Genomic DNA, 21444 nt, shown 5'->3' with positions numbered 1-21444 from the left:
AACCCATGTTAGTGCGGGCGGTACATTCATGGGTGCATAACGTAGTATCGCTGATGCGGCAGCAGCCACACCAACACTGCGACTTAGCTACATTCATAGGTGTCATTTTCATAAAGAAAGTGGCGGTTTCACCGGACTTCACATGCAGCTTCTACAGCCACTCTCCACCCGCTGACATATCTCTGGCTACCCATCGGCTCCAGCCGTGTCCGAGGATACGCCGTTGCAACCGCAAACCAGCCGCCTGAACCCAGGCGAGCCGCGACGGTTACCACGGCGCAAGCAGCCTTCGCTGCGCTGTGAGTCAGTCGTCTGCGTCGGTTGCCTGAGTCGGTCAAGGGAGCCTGTCACCTGGCCAGAGCAGACGCAGCGGCCTTCAACGGGTACAGCTGGGACGGGCGAGCTCCACGCTGGAGTGACTCAGAACAATGATCACGAATCAGCAAAGGAAACCCTCATGCAACCACTTTTGGGCGAAAGGCAATTCAGACAGCACAATAGGCAAAATGAAGCGCATGAATTGGCTTGAAAATCGAGACAAACCCTTTAAAGCCATGCGAATCAGACATCAAGCGAATGAGTCTCCTACACTACCAATACAGTTGATCAACCTACCTAATGCTCGCCCAACGACGTAGCATCCCGCCACTACTCAAATCTGGTCGGATCGCCTGCACTTGAAACAACTTTTAAAAACAAAACTAGATGATCCAGAGGTACCCACGCCCATGCATGAAATACGGGGATACGCGACACGCTCTGCACTGCCCACTTCATCTTACGACTTTTTTGAGACGGAAGAAACTTAATGATCGCGGGCGTAAATCAACAGCAGGCGCCACAAAAAAACACTATCCTGCATCCACTGAATCCAGTTTAATAAAAACACTTCAGGTAGCGCCACCCTCAGGGGCAATGGCGGCCCTCTCGAGTTGGGAGAAAGGGCGGGGGAGAGGGGCAGGCAGGATCTCCAGTTTTGGTCAGGTCTTTTCTGTCGGTGACCACAGGTTCAATAATAAATTCTCAAATTTAGGACCACTCAGCCCCCTGCCCAACCTTGTTCGCTAGTTCCACAGCTCGCACAACGACCCCCTCTAGTTCCCTGTAGAGAATGCTCCACATTTGAAGATATTGATGCAGACATCATAAATGAGATAAGCTTACCTCCAATACGTCATTGTTTAGTTACATCATCGTACCTTGCACATGGATTCAGACCAATTGGCGGCCGTTGCATCTGGAAATTAAGCTCACGAACGTCAGATATGAGCGGCTCGAAAGTCGCATTTTCTGGCCTCGATCGTCACATAGCGAACGGAATTGCAATATTTGGATGTCACGGCGCCATAGATGCCGAGGTGACACCGAAATAGTGTCCCAAAACAGTCTGCACATCCCTGCCGGCGTGTGGCTCAAAAACTGGAAGCGTTTAAGTCCCTGATGACAGGGTTGTGAACTGCACTGAATGATCCTCAAAATAGTTACTTCCGTTCCCAGCCCACCACAAATGTAGAACACTTTCGCTAACTGTCCTCTCTACGGTAGGCGCACTGCGCTGTGGCGTCCTCCCAATGTTCACTAATGACACACTTCCAATGGAATCTTGCGGGCAGCTCGTCTGTTCTGTGGGTAGCATGCTTCTACATCCTGCAGCTGTTTACTTCTGGATTCCCTGGCATAATGCACGGAAACTCGGTGGTGGGCCGGGTCGGGTGCTCCCGGTCGCCATATAAGGATAAGTTGCATCCAACGAGCCGCGGCTAGTGTACCGGGGACAAGCACCGAATTAGAAAATGAAATTTAGATTTGCCTCTGGCAGCCCTACTTAGCTCGAACCGTATTTGTAACGCGCTACAATTAATGGTACTGATGCCGCAACATATTTCGTTACAAACCCACTGCATTTCAAAATCAGTCCAGGCGAAATCCTTATAAGTTAGACCCCACATTATGGGTTTCTGTACTCCGACAACATCGCATGCGATGTAAACGCCGCCTACGTCGGCAGAGCATTGCACGACTTACCCCGGCAGAAATGGACTGGACAAAGCCCTTCCGCCATCTATGTTACAAATTGATTAAATGATCAAAACCAGCACAGCTGCCGATCGCAAGGGAAACCAGACCATCCCATCGGCACCCCAGGCAACCCGCAGCCGGGGAGCCTAGACCGCAGCGTATGGCAGATCATGTCATGCATGACTTGCATTTGGACCCCGATCACATATCCCCACAGATCTCGACAACCGACAACGACGGCGGCTGCCAGTGTACCGAACGTTCTACTGACCACCAGATCTGACTCCGCGCCCGCAGAACTGACGCCGACCGCGAAACAAACTCCTGAGCGTGGGTAACTGCAGCCGGGTTGACAACCCGACCCGTCTCGGGCGTCCCCGTCAGCGGCGTGCGGGCGTGGACCCCACCCACGGGGGAGCCCGACGGCTGTACCCCAGAAACGGCGGAGCGGCCAAGGTGGCAGACGGCCAGAACTGGGGCGGCGCGCCGGCCCCGCCTAACCCCGGCGCCATTACACTCAAGGCCCGCTCAGGGCGTCGGGCCGGCCCCGCCAACACTTCCGCCGACTGGGGCACCAGCTGGCCGCCGAAACATCCGCTCGGCTCGGCTCGGCACGACCGCGCACACCCCCGGCGAGCCGCACTCCGCGACCCTCTCGCTCAGAGACCACCACACCAGCCGGAGTCGCCGACGAACAGCAGGACGGGAGCGCGACAGAAATGCCCCACTTGGGAGCAGCGGGACCACCAAAGCCCGGTGCGGCGGCGGAGCGTCAGTGCGCGTGAGCAGTGCTTATAATGCACGTGAAGCCACCACGAAATACCCAGTGCTGGGGTCGGCCGGGTTAGAACTCTCCGTAGCCCTTCAGAGGACAAGGGCGCCTTCTTTCAAGCATTCTTAGGTGTAAACAGAATCGCGGCACAACGCACACGACCCAATGATGCGCAATGCTCTGCGTGACGTTCGGTGAACCCCGCGCTCCCCCCCCCCCCCCCCCCCCCCGGCACTCACACATCTTTTAACAGGCATGTCGCCACGCACTTGTTAAGGATCCCGTTATGGCCCGGATGTAAAACGGACCTTGCTATGACTCGCCTACATAGCAGACTACACTGGGACCCGTGTGCAAAACGGATCCCATTGTCCTGTAAAGCAGACCCCGTTGGGATCCGCCTGGCACATGGAACACAGCGCCCACGCGACGAACACGGACCAGGCGTCTGGTAAAGCCCTCTTTCTAGTTACGCCACACATCACGATCCATGCACTGATCACGATGCACCATACTCCCCCATCGCATGCCGAGACATGCGCAACACGCCCGTCAGCGAGAGGCCTCATCTCCGCCGCACCACCCCCAACCAAAGGCGAGCGGCATTCGACGCCTCGTTCTGGACGGTAGTATCCGAAATAGCTGCTCCTCAGATCAGAAAGGTCACCGGATCCGGACCCGGATCCGGATCGGCCAAGCGCTCAAAGGCTCACCGGGGAGTTCGCCAGATCGCTTAGTAACTACACGCAAGTGACGCGAGGATGGCAGGGCGGACTGCGGCTGGCCTGTCGCCGCTGGGCCGGCGTCCGGCCGCCACTTACCTGCTTACCTGAGGCGGCGGAGCACCGCTGACGCCGGCACGGTGCCGCCCAGCTCCCCGCCGCCGTCACGGCCGCCCTTCTGTCGCTCAGCTGCGCTCCCTCCAGCAGACGGCGACCTGCACTGGTCAGCCGGGCAGACCGCCATCATTACCGAAACCGCGCCAAGCGCGATGCCTCAGTGTTGAGATCCAGACACGAATCTGGATTCGTGATTTTTATGAGGTGGGTGAGCTGGTGGGTCTTCGTGTCGGTGTTTTTCGTGTCCCAGGATCAGACCACGTCGACCCCCGACCCGTAACAAAAGTTGCAGGAGGGACGGGCCCTAGCTAGAATTCGTTCCTTTCCCAAATCTGTAAGGTATATGAAAGAACGCTGCTTGGCACCAGTGGTTCTTAACCGAGGGTCGTTCACATGATCACCGCGGCTCTAGAGGACGCACAAGTCGCAGCCTCCAGTGGTTTCAGGATGCGTCGCCTGCTTTCGCTACTCGCGCTCGCCTGTTCATGTTCTCTGACGGTCAAGTAGGACGCCAAGCGAAAGCATCCTTCTACCAATGCGTCTGCACTGACCTAGATGCTCAAGCCTCTCCCCGATTTGTCGTTTTCCATGTCGCGAACGAATGAGGGGAGAGGGGAGGGGTCGAGCGATCCCCTCAATTTCGAACAAATAATGGTAGTTTCGTAGCCTCGGGAAAACAGCGGTGGATACAAATATGTTGCCACGGAGAAACCAAAAATGCGAAATACACGCTTTTTGGTGTCGAAACACGCGCCGTGAATGATCCCGTGAGGGTGATTGCAGTTTTGATCGCACCGACGTAATAAATGACCCCGAGGTTACTGGAAATGCGGCCGCGATTACGTGACCAACTCCACCGACCGCATCTACCGCTTATAACGCTGTGCTTAACTGTTTTACCACAGTGCAGCGCGGATGGTGAGTCTGACAAACCAGCCGAGCAGAAAATGCAAGGCATAGAAAAAACGTATGGTAAGAACTTCTGGTGACCATCGCCCAGACGGTAAGAACTTCTGGTGACCATCGCCCAAACGGTAAGAACTTCTGGTGACCATCGCCCAACTCACGGACGTCTGAAGCACGGGGAGAAAATGTGGCAAGTTTGTAACAGGGGAGAACTGGGATGCTGCGATCAGGCCCCAGCAGCCGGGAGATCGATAACGCACCTCCACCACTTCCGCATTTTGAAACCAAAATAAATGGCCCACTGCACGTTTTGAGCCCCCGGTATGGACTGGGACTTACGGCCACGGATTTGCCTCTATGTTCTTGGTTCCCAGCTGGTACCCGTGTTCAGCTTGGCCGAAACTTCTAGTGCGTTCTTTCTCTTGGCCTTCTAGTGGCTTCAGGCCGATGACCTTGACTTTCGATTTCTACCTCTTCACGCGAAGACGACTGAATCCGACATGTTCCGAACGGCGCCCGCTTGGCTTTTCAAACCAGGTGAGTCACTTCTAACTTGTATCATTCCCATTCTTCCACTTCAATCTTAAAAAGAACAAAACTGGAATTAGTGCCAATCTAAAAAGGCCTTTATTGTAACGCCTGAACACGATGAGCCGCCGTGGGACACAGAGCGGCCGGTGGGGCGCCCGGACGGCCGCACCGGCGCACACAATTTCGCAGTGGAACTCAATGAATGGCGTCGAATGCCCTCACCGGGTCGGCCGCCTCAAATGAAACACGCTCACGATACGGTGAAGTCTGGACGCACGTCGACCCCCGGCGCCGGGCCCTCGTTCGCGCGCGCTCACTCACACACCCACCCGCACACACACGCGCACCTTCACTCGCTCACGCACACTCAACACAGGCACACACACACACACACATATACACACGCACATACAGAGCACGGACGAGGCAGTGCAGTAGGCGGGCCATCGGGCGTGTACACACGCAGGCACACACCCATCCACACGCGCGTGCGCCGGCTAGCCGTGCCCTGCATATTGACAAGTCCGGGTTCGGTGCGCCTGCGCCGGCTGCACGGTGCGGCACATTGGCCGACCGCTGACCTAAGGTCAGTCGGGCCCGGGGAGAGAGCCGGGGAGCGGACAGGGGAGAGGCGGGGAGGGCGGCCCAAGGCGCCGGGGGCGCGCCAGCTGGTGGCGGCCGTCGCGTGCCGCCGCTCAGTACCTGTACCGACCTGCAAGATCAGAGAGGACGACGGCGGTTACCCCAGCGGCCGCACGGCCGACACCCCTTCCCGCGGCAGCGGCCAACTCGCCGGACCGAGCCGCCAAGCCGCACAACGCCACCCTGCCATTGCCCTCATCCTGTTGCCTACAGTCGACTGGCCAAAGCTGAGCCAAAGCTAACACACCCTCCGAGCCGCTGCCCTGGGCCCGGCTGATCTTTGAAAGTCCTTTAAACGAACGCGTATCACTGACATTTACACACAACAGTTTTTCAGCGAATTTCGATTACCATGTGATAAATTCCATCACACAATCATTACGCAATATCTTAAACAAGCATGCAGTAACGAACCACGCCTGACATGCGTACGTGGACATAGAAGAGGAAGTTAATAATCTAATACCCTACCGCCAGACATACAAACGAATCCCGTTACGCTAGCTGCTACTTTCATTTCTACGCGGTGTCCAGAGACGGCCCGATTTTTGTACGCGATCAGGCAGAACCCTTACTTGCCTCCCATCGTGATCACCGTCAGGTGGTTTAGCCTTGACCACATTCGATTGTTTCAACGTGTCGGTGCAAACTTTCCAACAAGGCTGTTCCGTCTGAGAAATTTTCGAAACACTCGAGCGATACCAGAGTAAAACAAAAAAGCACAAAAAACACGAAAACTATGCTACCCAGCATCAATTTTCGGATGGAAGCCGGAGCCATCTGGCAAATCTTCTTGCAAAGCCAATATCATCACAACAGGCTCAAAGCACGGGAATTTTACCAGCAGCCATGACGTCTTGAAATCTAATCCACCAGACAATCGAAGTAACGCCATCAACCCACCAACCGGGCGCTCTAAACTAGGCGAATGAGGCGGTACCAAAACCCATCACCACCATGCAAACATCAGAGCGTCGGCCCCAGTCCCCACCGCGCACCCGCCGCTCCTACCGCACGCCCCGGCCGTCCGCCGGCGGTGCCGGGCCGCGCGCCCTCTCACCTCCGTACTCGCCGCGCGGCGAGTAGGAGCGGCTGCGCGAGCGGCGGTAGCGTCTGCCGCCGCCGCCGCCGCCGCCGCCGTAGTAGGGCGAAGGCGAGCGGCGGTACTCCTCGCGGCGGTAGTCCTCGCGGTAGTAGTCGTCGCGATAGTCGCGGCGATAGTCGCGCCGGTCGTCGTAGCGGTCGTGGCCGCCGCCGTAGCCGCCGCCGTACCCGCCGTGGCCGCGGCGGCCGCGGGAGCGGCGCGAGAACCTGGCAAACCGGTGATTGCCTGTCATGCCGTCTCCGCTGCGGAACAGCGGGCACCGATGTGACTCAAAACCTCCGCGAGGAGCACGGTCAGGTCGGGTTGGGTCAGCACACGAGGGCGGACGACGGTTCCCGACATCAACACACGTCATTGCAGCGAACAGAGCCGACAGCACACAATCACAACAGCACACAATCTGAGCTAGCTGTACGTATAGTTTTGAGAACATTTATCATCCCAACTTGTGTGGGGACGGGAGCAGAGCCCTCGCAAAACAATTTGTGATCCGTGGACAACGGCACCGCCAGCCAAGTGGTGCTGTGAAGCGGCGTGAAATGCAATTTGTCTGAGACGTAGCTGCAGCTAAGCAATTCGTAGCATATAGTACAATTCGAGTCACACATTTTTTACATAATATGTATTACGAAAAGATGGACAGCGTTTGACCAGTCCAAACTGGACACACATGCGCTCACATCAACCGACACACGTTTACAAATCTTAAGTTTTGTACCCCCCCCCCCCCCCCCCCCCATTTGAAATCCAGCTCCGCGTTACGTCTCAGGCGCGTGGAACAATGACATAGTGCGCACCGTAGGCAAACATGACCGCCAAAACTTTCATCCGAACGTCCAAACCCTGTTCATCGTGCGAGTGCGCGTCGAGAGGCAGCAACTACGGCGCAAGATGTGGCTATTACGGGACGAAGAACGGGTCTCTGGCGAGAAAATAACGCGCAGTGAGCTGTTAAAGTCTGCTGATAAACTCAAAGTAGTCCAAGCGAAGTGCCCATTTCTGGTAGCCCAGTCGGTCACGGCGCAACTATACGGATTCGCCCCCTCGTGAGGGAGTCGGTTTTCGCGTTCGCTACAAGCCCCTAAGTTGACCTGAGACCAGTGGCAGCGACCGTGCTTAAGGTCACGTGACTTTGGAGGGCAGAACAGATGTCGAGGATCGCGGAACATTTAACTGTTGCGACAAAACCTAGCAGTGGAAATGGAATTTCGTAGACAGGAGACAAGGGGGAGGGTACGACTCACGCAGTAAGTACTGCTCACGGTGGGCTCTGATCCTTGAAATTCATCTACTTCAAGGTTCAGACCAGATCTCAAGGCCCAGCAATTCTTGTGAAAATACACCCGCGTGGCCTCAAAACAATGACCATGAATTAAGGATTTAGCGGGCACCTGTCAGCGCTGGCACTGGTATTGGTAAGCAGTCCACAGCTGACAGCGTGATCGCAAAGACGGCACATGTGGGCGCGGTCCCACGCGCGCACACCAGCGACATCGGAGGCGAGGGCCGGCGCACCAGCCGGGCCGGGACTCACTGTGAGGGCCGGCCCATGTAGATGCCCGGCGTGGGAGTGTGCGGCCGCTTGGTGATGGAGAAGTCGACGCGAATCTTGCGGTTGTCGATCTCGATGCCGTTGCAGTCGTCCTTGGCGCGCTTGGCGTCCTCCAGGTTCTCGAAGTAGACGAACGCGAAGCCTCGCGAACGGCCCGTCTGCAAGGCAATGTGCACAATGAGCGATACGCATAGCCAACTGCTGCCGTCCGCCAGGATCCCAGCGACGGCCATCAGTCTGAATACAATCACCTAGGGCCGAGCCAATATCATGTCCGAGCAGCCCTGGTGTGAGATCGAACCCCCAGTCCGTCTTTGTCACAAACATGAGTACGAAACCAATGGTTTTTCCGATTCATGGGTCCGTGTTCTTTCACATCCCGTCTGGCCAGCGAAAGGAATAGACCATCAATACTACAACTTTTAGCACGATGAAGTGGCACTTCACAGAGACGTTAACAACTGCGACGATATCGCCATAGTTTTTGAAAAGTTGTAGTGCCCGATATGAGATCGTAGCCAAAAGCGCCAACGTTTAACCAAACCTAGTCGTAATTGCAAACACCAGCCAAACCCAAACTGATGCACTCAACCCAATCCTAAGTGCAATAATATCAACCCATGGGCTTTACACCAGATCACATTTTTCCACGTCTTCGATTAAAACGCAATTTCAATGCCGAACCACGGCTAAATCAAATGCGATTCAATCAAGGCTTAATTCTGAATATGCGGGTGAAAGTTTAGTGCCGGCCGAACGTTTCTGAAATCGCCAAATTCGAGTTAGTCATGGCACCTTACATCAAAAACTGAATTCACAATCTATCTTCTGACCTCGAGACCACTTTTTATCTTGTTTAATTTAGCTATGGCAACACAACTCAAATTAGCACTCACGAAAGCCATGAGAAGAGCGGGACTACAGGTGGGATAGTCCCCTCTAACCCTTGGAGTTATCGCGCTTGGGTCAGCACCAGTTCAGGGATTGGCCAGCTTGGAGAAAAGCACGTACGGTTCACGGCTGTCAGCACCGCGCGCACGGATGGGCTTCACGCCAGTCATTACACCCGTACTACTCTCTCAAAAAGGGGTATTTACAGCGGACTGTGTGGCGGCCCCTGCCATCTGCCGTTCCGCCGTGCGGTCCACACGCCCGGCACCGGCCACCCGGTCGGCCCTCACCTGGGCGTCGGTGACGATGGTGATCTCGTCGATGTTGCCGTACTTGGAGAACACGTCACGCAGGTGGCGCGTCTGCGTGTACAGGCTCAGGCCGAAAACGCCCAGGCAGCGTGTGGCGGCCGGATTGTCCTGCACCAACCAGACACCGGTCAAGCACCAGGCGGGCAGACGATTTCTGACAACGCCAATCGACGCAAACCTGACACGGCATTTGGGCCCCGTTCGATCTGTCGTCCGCATGAGTGCCAGCTGGAATGCGTGACGTCATGTGTGCTGACGGAGTGTTCGATGTGGGGGGCTGACGGGAAAGTTTTTTTAACTTTGCTTTCCCTTTTTCCTTTACCTTTTACCTCAGACCACGCATTAACTCTGGCTTACCGTCCATCATGACACACTTCCCGTCAAGTTGTGTTTGGAAGCGTGGGGTCTGTTCAGTAGTACCATCACCTATCCCATCTGTATGTTGAGCGCTTCTCCCCATTTTCAGTTAATTTCAATTTCTCCCCTTAACGCTTTTAATTTACTGGAGAACACAATCACACTCCACCAATCATTGTCCCTTACCTTATCATGGCTACTCTTGGTACTTCACTTCCCTTCATCTATCTTACGTCGCATTTCCCCCAAAACTGGTAGCAAGTGCCCCCACCCCATCTAACGTACTCGAAGGCGCAAAACCTACCAAATCAAACTCGCGCTTCTTTGTCAGTGATTTTTGAAACCTGGTAGTGCGTTCTCCCCACGATTAGAGACTGACAGAAAATCCATATATCATCTTCAGCCAGCGCGTGACGTCACAAGCCACGTGACTCTGTGGTCGCGCGACGTAACGTAGGGCAAATAATAGGCCGTGATAGGTGCCGACAAACGTGCTGACGACAGATCGAACATGGCATTGGGTTGACACCAACTTGACATGAACTTCTGAACATGGTGACAGGTCTGCCCAATTCAGTGTTGAAAAACTTGACGTTTCCTCGTACAATGCATAAAATACCGGAGTCAGCGGAGTGACCTGACTCCAATCCCTTTTGGCCGGCCTAGACGGGTCTGTCAGGCATTGTACTTGCGCTGGCTAGGTAAATCGGTTGAGAGTGCTGCCTGTCTCTATTATTCGGCTGGGACGTGCAGGGCCTCGTGTGTTGCCCGGGAGTTGTAAGGTGGGGGGCATGAATGTTTAGCCGTTTTAAGACCAGTTGGCTGGTGGAGCGCGAGTACCGTGATCGTGGTGGACCATGAGTAGGTGGCCGTCTGTGGCAAGTTGATTTGCATTTCTGGTGTACCATTTTTCTTTGGCTGTGCGTATCGTAACCACCCTCCATTTTGGAGGGTGTATAAGCCCGGTGCGTAGCCACCCTCCACCCTCCATTCTGGAGGGTGTATAAGCCCGGTGCGTAACCACCCTCGGTTTTGGAGGGTGTATACACAAAGCCCTTCGTAACTTGCAAACCCATATATAAGCACGTGTGTTTTATAGTACAGTGTCTGAGACTGTGTCGTTTCAGTGTGTCATGTTTAATACTGATGCTTTGTTTCATTTGAAGTGCTTCTATATTAATTGCTGTATATGAGAAGTGTCACTTTTGTTGAGTACCACCTACTGTACTGTTACCTCCCAAAGATAACCTAAATACAATTGTAATGACCTGCAGCACTTGGACAATTTTGTACTCCACTGTAGAAAATTTGTACTCTGTTACCAGGCAATTTTGGGGGAATTTCCAACACTGCTGCCCATGTTACCACAACACTAGCCTATATTTCATGCATGGTGTGGCATCTAGTCTTGTGACATTAATTCCAATTGAGAGCTACATCATGCCTGCCCTGACATCTCCTTCCCTCCAAAATGGACGTCACAGTTGCTCACTGCGCAGTCATTTCTGCTGCCCTCCATGCTTCAATCCGGCCCATGGCTTCACCGTAAGCGAGAGGGGAAGGGAGAGGAGGAGAGGGAGGGGGGCGGGGACGGGGACGGCAGCACTCACCCGATCTCCCAGGTGGCGGCGACGGTTGGAGCCCGGCGAGCGGCTGCGCTGACGTCGCTTCGGTGTGTAGCTGCGTGAGCGGTCCCGCGAGCCAGACTTGGACCTGGGAAGACCACAGCCCCAGGCGTCACTCAGGGGAATCTAGCCTGGCCCATATTGAAAAGTCTGCAGGCGTTGAAAGCAGCAGAAATTAAAAACCACGGAAAAAGCCGCCACACAACAGCGTATCCACATCACTTTAATTAGCCTAAATATTTCGGCGGTCTCAAGCAACCAAAAGATGATGAAAAACACAGCATACTAATTGAACGCAAACCAGCCCACTCCTTACAGTCATGCATTAATACAGATATCCAGCATATCCACGTCCATTTAGCACCAACGTAAAATGGTGCATCACAAGACAACCCCAGCAGCATACCGCCCGACCCGGACCACGCGCCGAGTCGGCGGCGCCACTTACCGAGACACGGGCCGTTTGTGACGCCGCTCCGGCGAGTACGAATCGGCAGAGCCGTTTGGCGTGCCCTCCTTCACGTTGCGCTCCGGAGAGCTCTGTCAAAAAGCCAGATACATCAGATTTCAGGCTCCAAGCAGCAGCAGATAGCTGATGTCACTGGATCACACAGGTCAAAACATGATCAGCACTTAAAAGGAGTATCCTGTGTTAGTATTAGAAGGTATCTTAGTGTTCAGACAGGTTTAGCAGGATATTGTGATCAACTTCAAATTTTTCTGGCCCAGTTGTCTGGTCGAATATATTCAATAAAGCATAAAGTATGTTGAAAGCAGACTATACACCATGCAGACCATTATTACACATCTGTGCAGGAAATTTGAGCTCATCATACAAGGTATCATCATAGGTTCAATCATCATACAAGGTATCAACAGAAACAGAAAAAAAGACAAAACTTCCTTTCATGGAACCAGAAGGGCTTTACAAAATAAACTGAGGATCCTGAGCAAGGGAGATAGCCAAACCTACATCCCAAACTAAGGGACAAACATTTCAAATGAATTTAACCTACATTATCCCCACAGTTTATGCTTATTGAATACAGATAGGGACAAGTGGATCCAGACTGTCAAAGGTACTGTTGCAACTAAGACATTCATCATCACAGTGGCCGAGGCAACAATTGATCACCAACATTTATACCCTATGCTGCAAGAACACATTGTACACCAACTCATTCTGACATCAAAACCCCTTATAAATGATGAGACAGTAACATCTCATGGATATCTTATCACCTCAGCTTCAACATCTTCTAATAAAATCACAACAGCAAATGTCAGGAGACACTGATGGCAAGACAATAATTCATCAAGACCATCCCTCTGGATCAACTTCAGCTTTGCTTTTTCAAAAGTGAATCTTTTGCATACTGACTGTTGATGGGTTGAAGTGCCTTAATATGAGGCCTTAATATGGTACAAATATGATATGGCAATAACATATAGCACTACACATCAAGGGAAGAGTGATGGGGTGTGGGGGTTTGGGTGGGGAATGACAAGTTGATAATGAGTATGAACTGGTGGGGGTGGGAGTTTGAGGAGAGGTACTTTTAGGGCATAGGTAGTTTTAGGGCATGTCAACTACATTGGTTTGTTTCACCAGTATGGGCTGGGGTGGAGGCAGGGGCAGGGGCAGAGGCAGGGGCAAGGGCAGGGCAGGTTCAGGGGCAGGGGCAGGGGGAGGATTGAGAGCAGGGGCAGGGGCATGGTAAAGAGTAGGGTTTAGAGTGTCAGTGACAGCAGGACAATGTTAGGTTTCAAAATTAGCTACAGGCAAAACAGGTGCCAGAGAGCTTGAAGAACACCATGTTGGATTATTATGTCAACCATCAGAATGCAAAAAAGTATGCAAAAGCTCTATCTCAAAATGCAGAAGCTGGCCTAGATCTGCTGGGATGGCCTTGAAGCACTAATACCATACCAACAGTTCTGTAGACCAATGCCTGCAGTTACCACCATCATCATGGTATGTTTATGACATAATTAAAATCAATGGATAATCAATGGACAAGATACCACTGTTATAATAATCATATAATATTCATTATATACTCATGATCAATTATAATATTTCCTGTCTCCAACATCATCTATGTACAATCCATTCTTATAACACAATGTAAAGATGTCCACCTTAATAATGGAAGCACATGCACATCATGAACCACAGCATTCAACATTTGCCATATGCTGCACAGCCATTAATTTCAGTGGACACATAGTCAATGTTGCAATGAATTGTAATATAACAGAAAATTTTGAACAAAAATGCCACAAAACACTTTTCAATGCATCATCTGAAATTCACCTCAACTAAACCTCCCCTGAGGGCAGCAAATGCATACACCAGATTTCACACATCAACATCACACAGGTTGATAGGTGTCTGTGGCAGATACCTCCATGTCTAAAACTTGGGTGTTTCTTGGTGTTTTTAGCCCCAAGATGACAAGGCAAGCTGTTCTCTCCTTGCATGATTCTCTCTTTCAATCAATCTCTCCTCGCAATGCATTCAGTGCCCAGGTCTGCCGCTGCTCACCAGCACATTTAACCCACCTACCATCCAATAACGACACTGACGAGCTCATACACCAGGCCCGAGCCCGCACCCAAAACAACAACAGCGTCTCTTGACGGACCAGGGAGAAGCGCACAGAACATCTCGTACACGGCACGATTCAATGTTTCTGGGTTGCATGTAGAAATCATTGTAACACAAGAAAAAATGATACCGAAGTATGTCACACTTACATGCACCTCTAAATATAGGGTTAATTCATCATATATTGATGAATGAATTATTTTGCATTCTTTTTGACTAACACTTTTATTAACATTGCATTTGAAACTATCAAAAAATGACATTGTATAGAACATATAGTGGTGATGTCAAACACCATCCCAAACACTCGCTTGGGCACGAGGAAAGCCACGGTTCCGCGGGTCTCCGGCTCTTGGGGAGCATTTAGCAGTGGAGCAGGCACCTTTAAAAAATCTGAGCTGAATACATAGTGAAAATGCATAAAAGGGGTATTAAACCAAAACATGAAATTTCCCTATCAATCTACAGAGCATCGCCGCAGAATCATGATCTGAGTACAAAGGTAAAGCGGGGTTTCTTAGTCTCCAATGAGCATAACTTTTCCTGGTGTATTTATATGATTATTTACTTCCTTGAGATATACCCTTTATTTTAGCCAGGTTTTGCCAAACAATACTCTTTACAAAATCAATAAGGTCCTAAAAAGCAATATCAAAACCGACAAATAGCCTACAACAGCGCTGTTGTTGACTGCTATTGCGTGCCCTCCATTTATGTAGCCCACGGACCTTGTTTTGGAGGAGCCCCACGAGGGGCGGTGAAAGTCCAACTGGTTGGTGGTGTAGAAAAAGGCAATATATCAATTTAGCTCAGTGTCATACACCGAGAAAAGTATTGTACCACACTCAACGCCGATGAGTAGATGTAGTAGTGATGAGTAGGTGTAGTAGATAGTAGTGATGCTAACTTTATAAGACTGGATTGCTCAGTGAGGAGGAAATAATTCCTCCACCCCTGCGCTGTTGGCCTCCGAGCCCCAATCATGCAGCAGCCTGATGTCCCAGGTGGTGTAGGTTTGTACATAACTTTGTGGAGTGGGTGAGCAGAGAAACATTTCATCCCAAAGAAACGGTGCAAACCATGTTCTGCCTGATTTTGACCACGTTTTTTGTCAAAGTTGGGGAGGGGCTAGCATTCTATCCAGCTAAATAGACTACACACTACACACTTGCTCCCCAATTAAGTCCATCTAGGTCAGTAAAAGCCTAGGTGGGTATCACATTGCCCAAGCATCTTTCCTCCAGATGAGAGAAATTGTACCTTATCTAGAATGTAGATGCGCTAGCTACTATGCCCCAGATGCTCCTATTTAAATTGTGGCTTGCATAACATTTCAATCATAAACTTTGCATCATGTGCTCTGGAGAATGGTGCAACAGGTGCATAACATTTTAAGCTGCTGCTTCTATCAACCCTTATTGGGACTGAAACCTTCAAAATAGAATTATCAGCATCCACAATTTTCCACCAGCTCCATAGCTCCATGGGGGGGGGGGGGGGGGGCAGCAGAATAAAAAGTACACCTGGTGCAAGCATAGACTTAGAAGAAGCACTTACAGAGAATGTTAGAAAATTTAAGAATTGCAAGCAGCCAATTTCTAATGGTCTTTGGCAATCACTGGGACCTGCTAGGGCATGGTGTTTACTGTCACCTGCTGCCAAAAGATGTACTTTAGCACCAGCTGTGAATGCAGTACATATTTACTTTGGTCATTTTGTTCTCACTACAAGTCATGGTTTCAATAATTTTGTTCTCCCCTCCAAGGGACAAAACCAAGTTTCAGACACTACACTGAACCTTACAATAAATTATCAATATCAACAGCTTTCGAACAGCCCTATGGCTTGAAAAATACAGCAGGTGTAAGCATACACTTGGCAAGGAAGCACTGACGGCTTTTTTTACTTTGGTACCTGTACGGCCGACGGAGGGAAGAGCTACACTGGCTGCAGGGTTCATGTACTGTCGTGCTGGGGAAATGCTGTGAGGCGTCAGCTGACATTGTAACGTCACTGAAAATGGTTTTGCCCGATCCGGGTTCTTTTGGGCCGACTGAAGGTCATAAGGCATTTGCTGGCGATACAATGTCACTGGTATTCAACTGGGTATATGACGTCACTGGTCGTGAGGTTTTAGGGCTCTTTCAGGTCCAATGAATGCTGTAGGGCATCACCTGACGATATGCCGTCACCGGTATTCGATTAAACATCAGGCGCAACAGGCCTCATTTCGTCTTTACTTTTCGTACCTGTCTGCTGCAACCATCTTTGTGCCAAATAAAGGTTTGACCAAATCACCTGAATGTGTGATGTCACTACTTATCACTTGATGCGAGTGCACTTCGGCCCCACGATCACGGGCTCTTTTGAATCGGCTGAATGCTGTAAGACATCAGCTGATGATATGACGTCACAGATATTTGGCTGAACATCGGGCAGCAGGCCGCGCTTCATCTATACCTTTCGTACCTGTCTGCTGCAAGCATTGGCATGCTGAAGGGAGGTGCTGCCGAATGACCTGTGTATGTGTGGCGTCACTGGTCATGAGTTTTTATGGATTTTTTGGGGCCAACTCAAGGCCATAAAGCATAAACTAACGATGTGACGTCACTGGCATTCGACTGTGTGCGATGTCACTGGTCATGAGATTGGACAGCCTCTTTCTGGCCGACGAAAGGTCATATGGCATTAACTGACGATGTGACATCACCGGTATTCGAATTAACTTCAGGCATGCCAGGCCATGCTCCACCTTTAGCTTTGGTACCTGTCCATTGCAAGGGTTGGCATGCTGAAAGAAGGCTCTGCCGAATTACCTCAGTGTGTAACGTCACTGACCATTAATTTTTATAGACTGTTTTGAACCCACTATAGGCCATACCACATCAGCTGACCATATGACGTCACTGGCTTTCGACTAGACATCATACCTGTCATTGTACCTGTCTACTGCAAGCATTAGCGTGCTTTATCAGGGCGATGCTGAACCATCTGAGTGTGTGACGTCACTGGTCATGAGTTTATACAGGCACAGTTGGGCCGCCCAATGTGACAAAGCATCATATCCCGTGAAGCATCGCGGGATGATATGACGTCACTGGTATTCACTCAACATCAAGGGCAACATTCCATGTAACATCTTTGCCTTTCGTACCCGTCTTTTACAAGCATCGGCGTGCTGAATGAAGACTGTCGAATCTCCTGAGTGAGTAACGTTACTGGTTAAGAGTTCTTATGGGCTTTTTCAACCCCCTATATGGTATATGCATCATCTGACAATATGACGCCACTGGTGTTCGACTTAACATTAGACGCAACAGGTCATGTTCCGTCGTTGCCTTTCGCGCCCGTTAAACAATTGGCGAGCTGAATGATGGCTCTGCCGAAACACCTAAGTGTGTGGTCACGAGTTTTTACAGGCTGTTTTTGTCTGAGTGAAAAACAAAAGGCATCAGCTAATGGTATGTCGTCACTGGTAATCCACTGAATGTGACGTCACTGGTCATGATTTTTTACGGGCCTTTTTGGGCCGACCCAAGGCCATTAGGCATCAGATAGCGATATGACGTCACTGGTATTCAATTAAGCATCAGGTGCAATAAGCCATGTTTCATCTTTACCCTTTGCACCTATCTACTGCAAGTATTCGCGTGCCACACAAAGGCTCTGCCCCAACAGCATGTGATGCAACTGGTCATGAGTTTACACGGGTCTACTCAGGCTGATTGAAGGGCATCAAGCATGATCTGACGATGTGACGTCACTGGTATTTAACTAAACATCAGGCGCGACGGGCCATGTTCATCTTTACCTTTCGTACCTGTCTATTGTAAGCATTGGCGTGCTGAAGGAAGACTGTGTGAAGTCTCTTGAGTGTGTAACATCACTGGTCATGAGTTTTTACAGGCTGTTTTGAACCTCCCATGGGGTAAAAGACATCAGCTGACGATATGACGTCATTGGTATTTGACTTAACCTCAGGCACAACAGGCCATGTTCCATCTTTACTTTTTGTACCTGGCTACTGTAAGCATTCGCGTGCTATATGAAAGCTCTACTGATTCACCTGAGCATTCACCCACACTCAGGATACTCGACAGAGCCTTCATTCAGCACTTCAATACTTGTAATAGACAGGTACGAAAGATAAAGATAGAACATGGCCTGTTGTGCCTGATGTTAAGTCGGATACCAGTGATGTCATATCGTCAGCTGATGCATTATACCATATAGGGGCTTGAAATGAGCTGGTAAAAAGTATTGACCAGTGACGTTACACACTCAGGCGACTCGACAGAGCCTTCATTCAGCACGCCAATACTTGTAATAGACAGGTACAAAAGGTAAAGATGGAACATGGCCTGTCGCGCCCAGTTTAGTCGAATACCAGTGACGTCATATCGTCAGCTGATGCTTGATGTCCTTCAGTCAGCCCACGTAAACCCGCATAAACTCATAACTAATTACACCACATGATCAGGTAATTCGGCAGAGCCTCTATGTGTCATGCGAATACTTGCAGTAGATAGGTGCGAAAGATACAGATGAAAAATGGCTTATTGTATATTATGTTTGGTTGAATACCATTGACGTCATGTTATCTGATGCCTAATGGCGTTAAGTCGGTCCAAAAAGGCCCGTAAAAACTCATGGTCAGTGACGTCACATGCTCAGTGAACTACCAGTGACAACATACTGTTAGCTGATGCTTTATGGCTTTCACTCAGCCAAAAATAACCTGTAAAAACCCAAGACGTCATACACTCAGGTGACTTGACAGAGTGATCATTCAGCTTGCCAATACTTTTACAGGTACGAAAGGCAATGATGGAACATGACCCGTTGCGCCTAATTTTAAGTCAAACACCAGTGACGTCATATCATTAGCTGATGCATTATACCACATAGGGGGTACAAAAGATCCCATAAAACCCTCTTGACCAGTGACGTTACACTCGGGAGATTCGACAGAGCCTGCATTCAGCACGCCAATATTTCCAAGAGACAGGTATGAAAGATAAATATTTGCATGACCTGCTGCGCTTGATGTTAAGCCAAATACCAGTGATGTGATATCTTCCCGCGATACTCCACGGGATATGATGCTCTGTGGCCTTGGGCGGCCCAAGTGAACCAGTATAAACTCATGACCAGTGACGTCACACACTGAGATGATTCAGCATCACCTTGATGTAGCACTCAAATGCTTGCAGTAGATAGGTACAAAAAGTAAAGATAAAGCATGGCCTGTTGAGCATGTCTAGTCAAAACCCAGTGACGTCATATCGTCAGCTGATGCCTCGTGATCTATAGTGGTTTCAAAAGAGTATACAAATTAATGGTCAGTGATGTTACACACCCAGGTAATTCGGCAGAGCCTTCCTTCAGGACAGCAATGCTTGCAATGGACAGGTACCAAAGGTAAAGGTGGAACATGGCCTGTTGCGCCTGAAGTTTATTTGAATACCAGTGACATCACATCGTCAGTTAATGCCGTATGACCTTTCGTCGGCCCAAAACAGGCCGTAAAATCTCATGACCAGTGACATCACACACAGTCGAGTGCCAGTGACGTCACATCATCAGCTGATACTTTATAGTCTTCAGTTGGCCACAAACAAATCCGCCAATACTTGCAGTAGACATGTACAAAAGGTGTAGATGGAGCATGGCCTGTTGCCTGATGTTTAGCCGAATACCAGTGACGTCATATCGCCAGCTGATGCCTTATGGCGTTTCATAGGTCCTAAAGGGCCCGTGAAAACCCACGCCCATTGACGTCTTACAATCAGTCGTATAGCAGTGACGTCGTTAGCTGACACCTTGTGGCCTTCAGTTGGCCCAAAAGCACTGGTGAAACTCATGACCAGTGACGTCACACACTCAGGTGGTTCGGCAGCTTTCATCCAGCGCGCCAATGCTTGCAGTAGACAGGTACAAAGGTCAAAATGAAGCACGGCCTGTTGCGCCCAGTATTTATCTAAATACCAGTGACGTCACGCTATCCGGTGATACTTCGCGGACCGTGACAAACCCTGGCCATGGGGACTAAGTGCGCTCGTACGAAGCGATGATTAGTGACGTCACACACTGAGGTGATTCGGTCAATGCTCGCAGCAGACAGGTACAAAAAGTAAAGATGGCACGAGGCCAGTAGCACCTGATGTTTAATCGAATACCAGTGATGACACACTGTCAGCTGATGCCTTATGGCATTCAGTGGACCCAAAAGAGCCTTAAAAACTCACAACCAGTGACGTCACAAACCCAGCTGAATACCAGTGACATATCACCAGCAAAAGCCTTATGGCCTTCAGCTGGCCCAAAAGAGCCCCAATCCCGATTGATGCAAAACCATTTTCAGTGATGTCACAGTGTAGCTGACTGCCTCGCATTTCTCCAGCACGACAGTACTCAAAACCTTGCAGCCAGCATAGCCCTTCCCTGTCGGCTGTACAGGTACCAAAGCAAAAAATTACCACACTGACTTAAGGAGCTAGAAAATTTTTAAAAATTGCAAGCAGCCAATTTCTATGGCAATCACAGAGACCTGCCAGAGCATGGTATTTATTGTCATCCCATGCTAAAGAACTTCCTGCCATGCCAGCCGTGAATAGGGCAAATTTACTTTTTTTGTTCTCACTACAAGCTGTGGTTGTAATTTTTCTTCTCCCCCAAGAGCCAAAACCAAATTTCAGATACTGTATCTGCCAGCAAATATTTTCATTTTGAGACTGGCACTGGGTAATTCACAAGCTGAGGGTGATGTAACCAACTGACTGCAGCAACCACAGAATGCAACAATTGGGTCATTATAAAGTGACCACGCATGCCTGCATTACACTAACGCAGGGTGAAATTGCAAGATTTTGACGCATTCGCCGCACCGGCAGCTGAGGTGGCGTAACACCGCCATTCACATGCTAGAAAAAACCCTTCCATAGTTACACTATCCAACTAAACAAAATGCCAAACGAAACGAGATGGAAAGTGGACCAAACTTCGTCCTCACAACTCACCTCACGGTCGCTCATATCTGATCACAGAGCCTTGCCACAGCGCAACTCAATCCACCCACAAAGCCCCCGTCCGAAGGCACCACGCCAGAAAGACGTGAAAAGCCGTGTTCAAATCAAATGGAAAAATTAGGGAGCTAAGTCACAGCTTGACCAAACACATCCCCAACAGACTAATCGCACGACCAAACCCAGCAACCCCAAAGCGATGAACGCCTCGACAAGATGGCGTCCCTGAGCAGCGTGTCAACGCGCGCGCAGATGTAG

The 21444-nt window shown here is 50.4% G+C and overlaps 1 protein-coding gene across 3 annotated transcripts; it reads right to left on the bottom strand.

The window, feature by feature from the left end:
• Window positions 1–3439: 3439 nt before the first annotated feature.
• On the bottom strand, window positions 3440–21428 carry tra2 (transformer 2). Of its 3 annotated transcripts, none has more exons than XM_037234186.1 (7): window positions 21181–21428; window positions 11999–12090; window positions 11536–11638; window positions 9548–9676; window positions 8349–8524; window positions 6770–7056; window positions 3440–5118 (listed from the first exon to the last, which is right to left on the bottom strand). In XM_037234186.1, the coding sequence occupies exons 1-7, from the start codon at window positions 21193–21195 to the stop codon at window positions 5114–5116; spliced, it is 807 nt and encodes a 268-aa protein (XP_037090081.1). In that variant the 5' UTR covers window positions 21196–21428; the 3' UTR covers window positions 3440–5113. The 3 variants fall into 3 exon arrangements, with proteins under 3 accessions (XP_037090081.1, XP_037090080.1, XP_037090082.1); XM_037234185.1 differs by lacking the exon at window positions 3440–5118 and adding an exon at window positions 5136–5779; XM_037234187.1 differs by lacking the exon at window positions 3440–5118 and adding an exon at window positions 5136–5779 and having other exon boundaries at window positions 6770–7020.
• Window positions 21429–21444: the final 16 nt, after the last annotated feature.

The sequence above is a fragment of the Pollicipes pollicipes genome, unplaced genomic scaffold (genome assembly GCF_011947565.3).
Source record: "Pollicipes pollicipes isolate AB1234 unplaced genomic scaffold, Ppol_2.1 Scaffold_7231;HRSCAF=8579_pilon_pilon_pilon, whole genome shotgun sequence".
Lineage (NCBI taxonomy): Eukaryota > Metazoa > Arthropoda > Thecostraca > Pollicipedomorpha > Pollicipedidae > Pollicipes > Pollicipes pollicipes.
The sequence above is the reverse complement of the archived record's forward strand: the minus strand, read 5'-3'. Positions and strand labels throughout refer to the sequence as shown.

Bases quoted from the DNA above. Each gene is read 5' to 3' on its own strand.
- tra2 (XM_037234185.1), bottom strand. The intron at 11,639-11,998 runs GTAAGTGGCGCC...TGGTCTTCCCAG, and splicing joins CACAAACGGCCCGTGTCTCG to GTCCAAGTCTGGCTCGCGGG. The intron at 8,525-9,547 runs GTGAGGGCCGAC...ATTGCCTTGCAG, and splicing joins CCATCGTCACCGACGCCCAG to ACGGGCCGTTCGCGAGGCTT.